At 30.9% G+C, this 13,211-nt stretch overlaps 1 protein-coding gene across 5 annotated transcripts in view; it reads left to right on the forward strand.

Annotated features, from left to right (window-relative positions):
• Positions 1-1,160: 1,160 nt before the first annotated feature.
• LOC115235213 (DNA ligase 1-like) overlaps positions 1,161-13,211 on the forward strand; it is a 15,119-nt gene continuing 3,068 nt past the window's right edge. Inside the window, exons 1-7 of one of the 5 annotated variants that reach the window (XM_029806844.1) lie at positions 1,161-1,279; positions 8,180-8,456; positions 8,676-8,854; positions 9,077-9,163; positions 9,615-9,702; positions 11,184-11,266; positions 12,947-13,024. In XM_029806844.1, the coding sequence (XP_029662704.1) occupies positions 8,188-8,456; positions 8,676-8,854; positions 9,077-9,163; positions 9,615-9,702; positions 11,184-11,220 (660 nt within the window). In that variant the 5' untranslated portion in view covers positions 1,161-1,279; positions 8,180-8,187 and the 3' untranslated portion in view covers positions 11,221-11,266; positions 12,947-13,024. Of the gene's footprint in view, positions 1,280-1,725; positions 3,391-4,021; positions 5,177-7,596; positions 7,747-8,179; positions 8,457-8,675; positions 8,855-9,076; positions 9,164-9,614; positions 9,703-10,609; positions 13,025-13,211 lie in introns of those variants that run through there. The other 4 variants (XM_029806842.1, XM_029806843.1, XM_029806841.1 and 1 more) reach the window with 4 other exon arrangements.

Here is a 13,211-nt window from a genome sequence, read left to right on the forward strand (position 1 = left end):
AAGCCCGTATCAGACTACGCATTGAAAATTGAAGATTGAAGATTAAAGATTGGAATTTGACTAATCAGAACAAAAAGGATTAAAATTTCTTTATTTTGATTGGTCAAATTTCAATCTTCAATCTGAATCTTCAATGCGTAGTCTGATACGGGCTTTACGATTCTGGATTAAATAAGCTCTTATTTAATCGATTAGACTAAAAATTAAAAATGTCCGGCTAACTTTACACCAATATTTTAATTATTTAATTTAAAAAAAACGATTGACTACCAAACGTTTTAATTAAGTTACCAATCATCACCAAATGACCACCAAACGATTAGATAATTTTAATTATTAAAAAGTTAAAGTGGTCCGGCTAACTTTACGGAGCTTGGTTTTCCTTCACTTCTATTTTCTGTTGGCCACTCTGCTAATTTTAACAGTCGCTTCATCTAACCGGACTTGGTGAAATTGGCTCTAAATGGAACGGGCCCATGTCGGTCAGCCAATCAGCAAGTGGAACGCCATTGTCGCTTCTCTGATTATGGCTGCGGTCGAGAAGATGCTAGAAATGCTTCGAAACGTTTGATTGACCAATCAGGACACAAAGAATAAAGATTTTTTTATTCTGATTGGTTAATGCAATGCTTGAAGCTTTTCCAGTGTCTCCTCGACCGCAGCCTATATAGGACTCTACTCTTTTCAATAGCGACTGCGTAAACATCGATTCTTTGCATTGCATTATGGATGGCCCAGGCTCATGACTTAAGCCTATCGCACAATGCTAGGCGATAGCGATAGCGATAGGCGATATTCAATGAGAGCTATGCTTTTTCGAAAAAGTAGTGCTCTCATTGAATATCATCCACTTATATATGGTCACTTCCGTCCGCTCGCTTAACACCAAATGCTCACTCGTGTTATTCCATAGACATAGTATATCTAGACCGAGCGTTTGCCTTTATTTAAGGAGTGGTGGCCGATTGCCACGTAGAAAAGGACATACTCTGTTTCGTGCCCCTTGCGTTCTCTCTCGCTCGCACAGAGCATAGCGCTCTCTTTCGTCATGCTACATGCGAGCGAGAGAGAACGCAAGGGGCACGAAACAGAGTATGTCCTTTCCTACGTGGGCATCGGCCCCCACTCCTCAATACTCGGTCTAGATATACTATGTCTATGGCTTTATATAACCTTAGTCTGTGACCGCTTGTCACTGTTCGACGAGACGGCGACGACGGCGACCGGGACGCCGGACTTCCTAAGAAGCGAGATCAACGCGAGATCAGGACACCGACTGGTGAGTCGAGCGTCGAAATCTGTGAAGCCGCCAATTCTGATAACTTAGGTCCGAATGGGACGTTTCCGTTATTTTAATTGTCGTTTGTAATAAGGTATCGAGATTTAGTTTTTCTTTAATTGCCGTACGTTTGCACGCAGTTTAGTATAAAAACAAACGTCGGATGAAACACTTCGAGCCGCTTTCGGACTAGCATTCTCTCTTTTTTTAAGATTACCGCCGCTGACAAAATCACTTTAGTGTTAGTGTATATTGCATTTATGTCTTAGCGTTTGCTTTCGTATCTTACTTTTCTCTCTGTATATTATTTTTATTGTCATTTTCTTATAATATATATATTCTTTAATATTTAACTATTGCCTTTACTCTCCGAGATATACCTGCCGCTATCGATTTTGGATCCCGGTTCTGTCCGTACGAACCATCCCCTCTACCAATTCGTGTAGAGCTGACAAGGGATTACACGACCAATGTACCAATCGATTCCAACGAAACTCGTTGTAGCGCGGTAGGTCTTCATGTCAAGTGGTATTGGGTAAAGGGATAAGATGCAACTCTAAGCATTTGCGAGAAAATTAAAAAATATTGAGCGCCTTATGAGCAAATAGAATAGAGCGTTTGATTGAAGAGCACGTAACATAGTGGCAGCGTGCCGGACTCGTAGTGTCGATGTTGTTTCGAATCCTGATAATTTTCTTTTAAATTTTTTGTCTATTTTTTGTATATTACAAAATGCATATTTCCGTTTTTCCTCTGCCTAAAAAATCGTTTGTGAAATAGCTGTACGGTAGAAATAAATAAATGTGTAAATTACTGACTGTGTTTCTAAACAGCAATAACTGCGGATAGGTGAATGCCATAAATAAACACAAATAAATGTGAGATATGTTTTATAGAGCAGTTTAAAATAACGTATAACACGTTCCCTTGTAACGTTTATTGTCAAACGTTTCTAGAACGTTGCACCCTCGAAGCAGGTAGAAAGGAAGAGGGTCTGTAGACTAAAGAACAAAGAATGAGAAAGGAAGGGGAAGTTTCATTACACAGTAGGTTTGTTCGCGTTGCTTGAAATTCCCAAAAAGTTCTGCACTGAAAACGAGATAAATATATATTCGGATGTTGAAGAGAGTGAAAGCGAAGATATATTGAGTGCAAAAAGTTCAAGCAACGCAAACAAAGCTAATGATAGAGAAGATTTAGTCCATTTGGTTGCTAGCAACGACTGTAAACAGTGGAATAACGTGTGTGGTGTAATAGTAAATATTAAAATGGAAGATGTACCTGGTCTTTCGCAGACATTGGAACGTGAATATGATACTAATTCACTTCACAGTGACGAGTCGAAATTACGGCTGAAAGATGCAATTGTATATCTGGAACAATTACTCCTCGAAAATGACCTTGTGGCACGGGTATCATCTGGGACAATTTCCCACGAGGCAATACAAATTGGCGAAAGTCTGTATGAATCCATCGTTGAAATGTTGGGCAATAAGACATTCGTGAAAACAGAAGAATTAATTATGCAAGAATCTGATGAGGAATGTCAATTTCATGAAGTACAAGACGATGATTCCGACCAACATATATAAAAAAAAAAAAAAAAACGAAATTAATGGAATACATTCCTCTGGAATACAAAATCAAGGTCGTCAACATAGCCAAGGAGCATCCAAAGTGGAGTCTTAAAACTCTACAGAAAAGAGGATGTTTACGTTTAAAAACTATGAAGCATTTGTATTGATGGAAAGAAGATATCAAACATGGAGGAACGACTATAGATAAATACGCCGTCATTGACTCCTGGACGTATGATCGCTTCATGGAAGCCAGTGCCAATTACCAGCAAGTTACAACCAGAAATTTGCAACAATGGGCGTTGAGCGCAGCAAGTCAGTTCCATAATTTTCCATTTAAGGCATCTAATTCGTGGATCGCAAAATTTAAAAAGCAGCACAAAATCAAACAACAAGAGATCACGAAATATGTATCCGCAAAAGAAACTGCTACAATAGATGAGATATTGGCTGCAGCAGACATCTTCCGGAAACAGACGATGAAACTAATTCCCAATTTTCACAAGGATTTTATCATCAACATAAACCAAACAGGTAAATCATAATTTCTGTACAAAATGACATAAAATATATTGTAACTTTACTTTCTAATTGGTAATATATTTACAATTGTGTATATCAATATAACATACAGGGTGTCCCAGCTAACTTGACCATCTTGAATATCTTGCTTATTTTTAATGATAGAAAGAAATGTTATAGACAAGAATTGTTCGGTTCTATGGGGGTCATAAGATGGTGCCATTAGTTTGACCTTGAAGAGTCACATGAAGGTCACGTGAACGTCATTTCGAATTTCTTAAATAGAACACTCTATATATTTTTGCATATTCTGGTAGCTTACTTCGAGAGCTTTTCAAAACACTATAATAAAGTATTTTTTTTATTAAGTACTTTTTGAGAAAAAAATACTCTATTATATTGTTTTGAAAAGCACTTGAAGTAAGCTACCAGAATATGCAAAAATATATAGGGTGTTCCATTTAAGAAATTCAAAATGACCTTTACGTGACCTTCATATGACTCTTCAAGGTCAAACTAATGGCACCATCTTATAACCCCCTTAGAACCAAACAACTTTTGTCTATCATTAAAAATAAGCAAGATATTCAAGGTGGTCAAGTTAGCTGGGACACCCTGTATAATCAATATGACTATATTGCAGAATGTCAGTATCAATCGACATGCGATAGAGCTTTGTATATGCAAGAGGCGAAAGCAATTTTCGTACAACGGCAAAGGATCAATAGAATCTGTCATTCGTATACAGCACAATATGCGATTACCATGTCTGGGAAATTATTACCGCGTGTGTTTATATGTTTACAAGAAGCGACAGGTATGTTCGATCCTAAAATAAGAAAAGCTGTCGACGAATTTGCCAAAATATATACAAACGTCGTAATAACATCCTCGAAATCCGGAAAACTAATAACATATTTATATACAGAATTTTTAAAAGAAATGTTAGCACCGTATGTAAGACAGGGGAAATTTCTCCTATTAATAGATTCATGGGACGGTCAAACAAATCCTGCATTGTATGACAAAATTTTTCTGGACGATGACGGTATAGGAACATGTACCATTAAAGTCATTCCTTCGAAATGCACATCATTATGTCAACCATGCGATGTATATTTTTATAGGCAAGTAAAAAATTTGATCAAGCGTCTACAGAATTGTTCGTTTTTAATAGAGCAAAAACGCGAAATAACATCTCGTGAAGATTGCATCAAAATTCATGCAATCGTACATCACCAACTGTCCGCTCCGATATTTGAAAATATGTTACGGTATGCATGGTTTGCGTCAAAACTGACAGATAAGAGAGAAATATTTATGAATGTTAATGAGGTATGTTTTCCGCTTGATATTCTAAAACAACCATGCAATTGTAAAAATGCAACTTTTATACGATGCGCAAGATGTCGTGCGAATTATTGCTTCGCTTGTTTTTATGACAAATATCATCCTACAATGTGTATTATTTCATCTGCTTCCACCAATGAATAAAACATGTCTCACATATTTGTGTTGTTTATTTATGGCAATCACCTATTCGCAGTCATTGCTGTTTAGAAACACAGTCAGTAATTACTTTTATTTATTTCTATCGTACGGCTATTTCACAAACGGATTTTTTAGGCAGAGGATGCAAACGAAAAAATGCAACTTTGTAATATACAAAAAATAGACAAAACGTATTGTATCTTGAAAAAAAAAAATTATCGGGACTCGAACCAGCAATCGACACTACGAGTTTGGCACGCTGCAGCTGTGCCACACACTCTTCGATCAAACACTTCTATTTGCTCATAAAGCGCGCGAGATTTTCTAATTTCGATTTTCTCGCAAACGCTTGAGAGTTGCATCTTATCCCTTTACCCAATACCATTTTTGACATGAAAACCTACCGCTACAACAAGTTTCGTTAAAATCGGTTGATACCACGTCGTGTAGTCGCCTTGTAAGACAAAAAGTCCTTTAGAAATTTGCTTGTTTTTACTTCATTTTGAGTAAAATCGCAAAAAAAGAAACAAAAGCGAGCAAAACTCTAAAGGACTTTTTGTCTTACAAGGAACATTCGGCAACGCGAAAATTCAAAAAAATCTGAAACTGCATAATTATAGAGTAGTAGTCGCTAATAACGAAACGATTTTTTGTTGGTGCTAAAAATCGGTTTCAGGGGGAAAACAATCCTTTAGAAAAAATCGGTTTTTACATTCCAAAGCGAATATTATTGAAACAAAAAGAAATATGAAAAAATTGTTTAAACAAAAGTTTTATGGTTTCAAATGTACTTTACAATGGCGTATCTGGATTTTTAAAAAATGGTAAATTTTTTGAAATATTCTCATCACTTAATATTTTTCTTTGATATTTTGAAAAAATTTTTAAATTATATTAAAATACATTTGAAACCATAAAACTTTTGTTTAAACAATTTTTTCATATTTCTTTTTGTTTCAATAATATTCGCTTCGGAATGTAAAAACCGATTTTTTCTAAGGTGTTGTTTTCACCCTTGAAACCGATTTTAAGCACCAACAAAAAATCGTTTTGTTATTAACGACTACTACTCTATAATTATGCAAAGTTTCAGATTTTTTTGAATTTTTGCGTTGCCAAATGTTCCTTGTTAGTTTATCGATTTCCTACACTCTCCCGAAGTTTTGAGATTTAATTAGACACCCTGTGTTTCAAAAACGGAGGTCAATCGCTCTAGAAGTGATTGGGGACAAAATCAAAAACAAGAAAAAAAGTTGGTATGAACATAGGTCCAGAAATGCGTTGTTTTCGATTTATCGCCATTTTTATGTTGACATTTCAAATTACTTTGCTTTCAAATTTTTTTATCGGAAGTAGAAAGAGTTTTTGTGTTTATTAATTTAATTTTATTTTTTTTATTATGATTTTTTTTATCCTGGGTAGTGCTAAAGCAGTCCGCAACTTTTATTTTACTTTAATTATGTTATAAAACTCATAAAAACCATCTCTTCTTTCAATTTTGACAAAAAAAATTCGAAAGCAAAGCAATTTGAAATTTCAACATAAAAATGACCATAATTAAAAAACAACGCATTTCCGGACCTATGTTCATATCAACTTCTTTTCTTGTTTTTGGATTCCCAATCACCTTCCGAGCAATTGACCTTTAGGGCCACCGCACAAACTTTTCCGTAATGCATTACGTTACGTTAAGTACTGATTCTAAACCTAAACTCGTACGTAATCTCAAACTTCAGTCAACGCACAGAGAAAATCGCAACGTAACAAAAGCATACTACGTTACGATTTTGTTTGTGCGTTGACTGAAGTTTAAGATTACGTATGAATTTAGGTTTACAGTCAGTACTTAACGTAACGTAACGTGTTATAGAAAAGCTTGTGCGGTGGCCCTTAATCGCTCTGAGAGCGTCATTGCATCGTCTTTGCCAATAAAAGGCTTGAATTCATAGTAAAATATAGTGATTAATTGATCCGGGCTTTAAAGCCGGGCTATAGGATAGGCTATAGGCTTAAAGCCCGTATCAGACTACGCATTGAAAATTGAAGATTGAAGATTAAAGATTGAAATTTGGCTAATCAGAACAAAAGGGACTAAAATTTCTTTGTCCTGATTGGTCAAATTTCAATCTTCGATCTTCAATCTCAATCTTCAATGCGTAGTCTGATACGGACATAAGGAATTTGATTGGTCAATTTCCTTATGCTTATGACTGTGCGCTTATGCAAAAGTGTGTGCTCCCCGCTTTAAAAATGCCTTTACATGGCAGCGTTAAGCGTCGAGCGTCTGCGCAGAAAAATGCGCAGAATTTAAAAGAGATAGATTCTAGGCTGAAATTAGATTCTGCGCAATTTTCTACGCAGACGCTCGACGCTTAATGCTGCCATGTAAAGGCATTTTTAAAGCGGGGAGCACACACTTTTGCATAAGCGCACAGTCATAAGCATAAGGAAATTGATTGGTCCATTTCCTTATGCATAAGGAAATGGACCAATCAATTTCCTTATGCTTATGACTGTGCGCTTATGCAAAAGTGTGTGCTCCCCGCTTTAAAAATGCCTTTACATGGCAGCATTAAGCGTCGAGCGTCTGCGCAGAAAAATGCGCAGAATTTAAAAGAGATAGATTCTAGGCTGAAATTAGATTCTGCGCAATTTTCTACGCAGACGCTCGACGCTTAACGCTGCCATGTAAAGGTGCCTTAACAGTGGAGAGGGCATGGCCGTGCGCATTCCAGTATTGTATATAGTTTAATGCTATTCCCTGTCCCTTATTTCTTTTATTATGCGCAGCCCCTAAAAAAGTTTTGGAACAGTCATCGAGCCAAATTTTCCTCGGAGAGGAAATTTTACACCGGTTTTGGAACCTAGATTTAATACGTAATAATTTATGTTGCAATACTTCTATATTATAATTTAGGAATAATTGTGTATTTTTATAAGCATATATATATAAGCATTATAAGCATATTAATTTGATTCCTTCATGCACAATTATATTTATACATTTTAAACAATATAGCTGATATATATTTCTCAATTATTGAACTATTTCTTTCTAAATTTAATTTTGCAAATATACTGCTAACAATAAGATGATTCACTATATCATAGTTTTGCTGAAATACTATTTAGAAATTAATTGTGCAAACAGTTATCAATATTTTATAAAAGAAAAATTTTACATTTATTTTTTAAAATATAATATATCTATATAATTGTAAATCATGAATTTCATGTTAGATTTTGTCATATAATTTTATAAATGTTTTCCTATCATGGTAGCTATATAAGATTTTATTTTTTTTAACAGTGATAACAATGAATTCTTACAAAAGAGAGAAGTCAAAATCAGCATTGGAAGAAAAAGAAAGAAAAGATAAGCAAGAAAGACTATGGCAAGTAAGACAGCAATGGTACATAGCACAAGAGATGGAAAGACAGCACGAAGCACGAAAGTCAAAAATGATTGAAGAGTATGAAAGAAATCGGGCTCAGGCATTGAAAATTCATCAGAAGCAAAGAGTTTTACAACGTAGCAAGAGCAATAACCCACAGCGAAGAACTACTGATTATAAATATCCTGAAGAGTAATATAGAAAATTATTTAATTATAAACTATAAATATTATTAACACAAAACATTAAATTTAATATAACAAATTTATAAATATAAATAATATATATGAAATTATATAACATATAAAGAGTGTAGTAATATAAAAAATATAACTGTGATATAAACTTAATTTCTTCATGAAGAATATTTTGGAAAGTAAAATTTATGTAATATTTTTGAAATACTCTTAGATCGAAAATGTCGTCATCCAAATATCAAAAAAATACAATCATTGATGAAAAAGAGTTACATAGAATCAAGATAGATGTTTATAAAAAAAAGGATCATCGAACAAGGAGTCAAGACACATCAAAGAACAAGATTGAACGAAATATTGATCCGGATGACATAGTTCTTCCAAGAAGAAAAAGTAAAGCATTATTCAATATAAATTTGTCTTCTCTCTTTTCTTTAATCTTTTTATGATACTCAACTATATAAAATACTTCAACATATTGCATGATTAACATATATATAATTATATGTAATATTATATAATTAAAATCTAAATATATAATGAGAAGTAACAAGATGTAACAAATGCATGATGTATACAATCAGCTAACTGACTGAAAAAAGTGATCAATTATAGATGAAGGATTACGTCCAATATTTGAAAAAAGGAAAACAGCACAAGATGAAATGCAAAGGATCAGATTCGTACGAGACAACAAATTAGGTATTTGTATTATTTATATTTTCATAAAAGTAAGCAATAATCAAAATAATTTTATTGTTATTAATTAATAATTTAGTGTATATGTAGTGTCAAAAAAAAAACAGTGCACACACTAAAAAAGAAATATTCCATTTTTATAATAAACAATAATAATGATAAAATAATAATAGATCTTATAATTTTAGTTACTAGAATAACCATAATACATTATTCTTATAAAAGATATTATGATTTATCTCTTTATTACTTTTGGTACTAGTAAAAATTTTTCATGTAAAAAGATATAATGATAAATTTAATAACATACATATGCCTACATACAACCATTTATTAATAAAATAATGTTAAAGAATCCTGTATTTATGTAATTAATAGGAAATATTCTCACTATTTTAAATTAAATATGATAACAGTATAAATGATAAAAATAATATTTGGATTATGTTGGTAGTTCCAGAGAAACAATTATCAGATGAAGAAAGCAGCGATACCTGGGAAAGTACATCTATCAACACATATAAAACAAACACTCAGTATAGGTATTTATTCGAAATTAGATAATATAATAATAATAAAATTATAAGAGCTATTTATGAGTTCTTAAGCTCAGAATGGCAACAATAGATATATAGCTATAAATAAATAATGAAATATATATATATATATTGAGTATTGCTTACATTTAGAGTGAACTAAAAAAGATATTACAGGCTAATAATATTTTTGAAACTGAATGTGAGATATAAAATCCTTATTTTCCAGCAACTATTTGGTATCGAAGCGGGCATTGTGTGATGCATTTTTGCATCAAATGCCCATTTCAATACCAAACAATCGCTGACAAGAATTTCATACCTCATTTAGTTTCAGAAATATTAATCTGTAATACTTTTAATGATTTACCCTGTATATTTCATCGTATATGTGTTTAAAATACACATGTATTGTTAACTTAATATAATTTGAAAGTTTATATTGTTTATACATCATTTTTGATACAAATTTCTTAACAGTAAAATTAGAAGCTTCTGTTTCTTCTTGAATTTATATAATTTTGTATTATTGAATTTATAACATTACATGTTATACAGTGTTATAAATATAATCGTAAGTTGATATGGATATATACAATATATTTATTGCTTACACACACACACATACATACATATTTAATTGCTTTCAAAATGAGAAAGACAAATAGTCAATTGGATTCATCTATAGAAAACATCCAATTACTGTTACAAATGTTTATTTAAATGTTTATCTAATCTAAATCTGGACTTGGTCTACAATCTGAATATATTCAATTTTACAAGACAGCAAGATAAGAACAATTTGATCATCATTAAAAAAATTAAGAATTATATGCCGTCAAGAATATTGCCTGAACATTTGAGGAAAACCAAAATATATGTTACTGAACTTCTAACAACATTTTTTAACCAGATATTGCAGCACAGGAAGACCGGAAGAACGAACTATTTGGATATATGGATTTTCAAAGGAAAAATTTCAATAATTGGCATTTTGCTTATATATATATATATATATATATCGAATCATTGATGATATATCTAATGTAGCAATTAGCTTCGATTCTTGCTTTTTTTATTGCTATGGAGTTATTTGCTTTACTATCTTTATCTTTTCTATTTTACTTTATATTCTTATATTCTTTCATATATTATATAGTCTGTATTTTGTAATCTCTTTTGTCTATTTAATCTTTATCACATTCTTTCATCTGCATCTCATATATTTTTATTGATAAAAAATACCCTTCTTCATAGATATTAACTTCTGAATATAATTATAACTTTGATGTGCATATATTATTCATATATATTATCTTAGTATATATTCATCCATTGTTACTTTCCTTCTTCATAAGAAAAACATCATTTATGAAGACATTAATATGAACTGAATTAATAAACTAAGTCGTTGAAACTATACATATAATCTTTAGTCAAATGATTTCTTTCTTCTAAACTTATAGTATTTTGAATGTAATTTGCAGTAAAATATTTAAGAACGAAATGGAAATTATTCAGTGATGAGCAACAAGTTTTTTTAATAGGATAAATAAGCTTCGCATAACAGGTAAGCTCTGCATAATGGGTAAGAAAACATTCCATATATATGTGTGTAATTAATGTAGATGAGAGAGAGAGAAGGAGAGAGGGAAAAGGTGAAAGGGAGAAGGAAAGAGAAGGAGAAAAGTACCCAAATATCGGATAAATAGCTCAATATTAAATAAACTTTTTAATAATTAGAGAGAAAAGAGAAAATATATCTGGTAGATAATAATCTGGACAAAAATAGTTTTGAAAGCGAAATTATATATATAAAAAATGATAAAAATTTCGACATTTTTTGAAAAGAAAGACTTTATTTCAGATAACACACGCAAATTTTTGTTTATTGGTTTATAAAATAAATCTTCACATGAAAGTATAGATGTTCTTGAACATTTATTTTTCAGTATTAAATTTTTATTTAACATAAACGAATATTTATATAGTATTAAATTTATTGGATTTAATGAAGAATATTATTCTAGCATTAAAAATTCGTCAGATTTTACATCTAAAATATTAAATATGTTCAAAATTTATGTTAATGCACATAATGATAGTATAAAATATTAAAATATAGACTGAACAAATAAAATATTTTATAGCATTTCAAAAAGCAATGTATTTGAGTACTTCTCTCATTTATTATTAATATAAATATAAATTATAATTAATATAAATATAAGTATTGCATTATATATATATGTAATACACATATTATATAATTGAAGATATTTCTAAATCATTTTTGATAGCCATAAATATAATTAATATATGGCTATATTATGGATATAAAGTTGGTTGAACTAACAATAAATATAATCCATTTCATGTGAAACAAGTGTTTCCTTTATTTTATCGCTTATTGAATACGAGTATTCCATTGTTAGTATCTGGATATTTTTCAGAATTGTTAAAGTTGTTTTTGACAATTGTATATTGTCATGGACACATATACATATTTTTCAGAATTGTTAAATTTATTTTTGACAATTGTATATTGTCATGGACACATATACATATTTTTCAGAATTGTTAAATTTATTTTTGACAATTGGATATTGTCATGGACACAATTGTACGGATTGAACAATGAAGCATTTATTATAAATCTTGTAATTCTTTAATCTTTTATTTTCAATTATATATGGGATATGTTATGGATATAAAGTTGTTTGAATTAAATATTATTCAAGAGTTACTTAATTAAATATATACTAACATTGTTATATTTTCAAAACAAAAAAAATTATCGATATTATAATTTTATAATATCAACAAAGAGAGGAAGAAATGTAAAGTAATCCTTGCGCAACAATCATTTGTGATCTTAATTTAATTAACATGTTGCGATTCATTGCTGAATCAATAGCCACTGCTAAATTTTGTTTTACTTAAACCAAAATTAATTAAATTAGTTTTTTTTTTTAAATAAGGAATACACATCTTGTAAAGAAAAATCTAACAATAGAAAATATTTTAAGAATTTATAATAAATAAATGTCTATAAAACTTCTTGTAATTTTCTTATCATGTATAAAAAATTAATATGTGATACATTAAATTAAAAGAAATTCTATTCACGCTAAAATATAGAAATATGTCTCTTAATATATAAGAAGGGAAACAAACATTCAAATTTACAGACAATAATGATTTAGCAGTGGCAACACTTTGTGCTGTGTAATAACAAAGATTAATGTAGTAATTCCAGATCGCACAGGTCAATCGGACGTCGATATGATCAGTTCAGACGAACGGATAACCAGTATAGGAGTGACAGGTCAGTTACAATAAATCTATCAATAAATAACGAGATAATAAATTGTCCAATAATAAGATCAATATTTTAAGAAATTAGTTCAAAATTTTACTTCGTTGAATGGAAAATGCATTTTGGTAGCAAGTTGAAAGTCTAGTTATTATACAGGAATATAAAGAAATTATAGAAATGAGAATATATATATATA

The sequence above is a fragment of the Formica exsecta genome, unplaced genomic scaffold (genome assembly GCF_003651465.1).
Source record: "Formica exsecta isolate Colony F162 unplaced genomic scaffold, ASM365146v1 scaffold213, whole genome shotgun sequence".
Taxonomy (NCBI): domain Eukaryota; kingdom Metazoa; phylum Arthropoda; class Insecta; order Hymenoptera; family Formicidae; genus Formica; species Formica exsecta.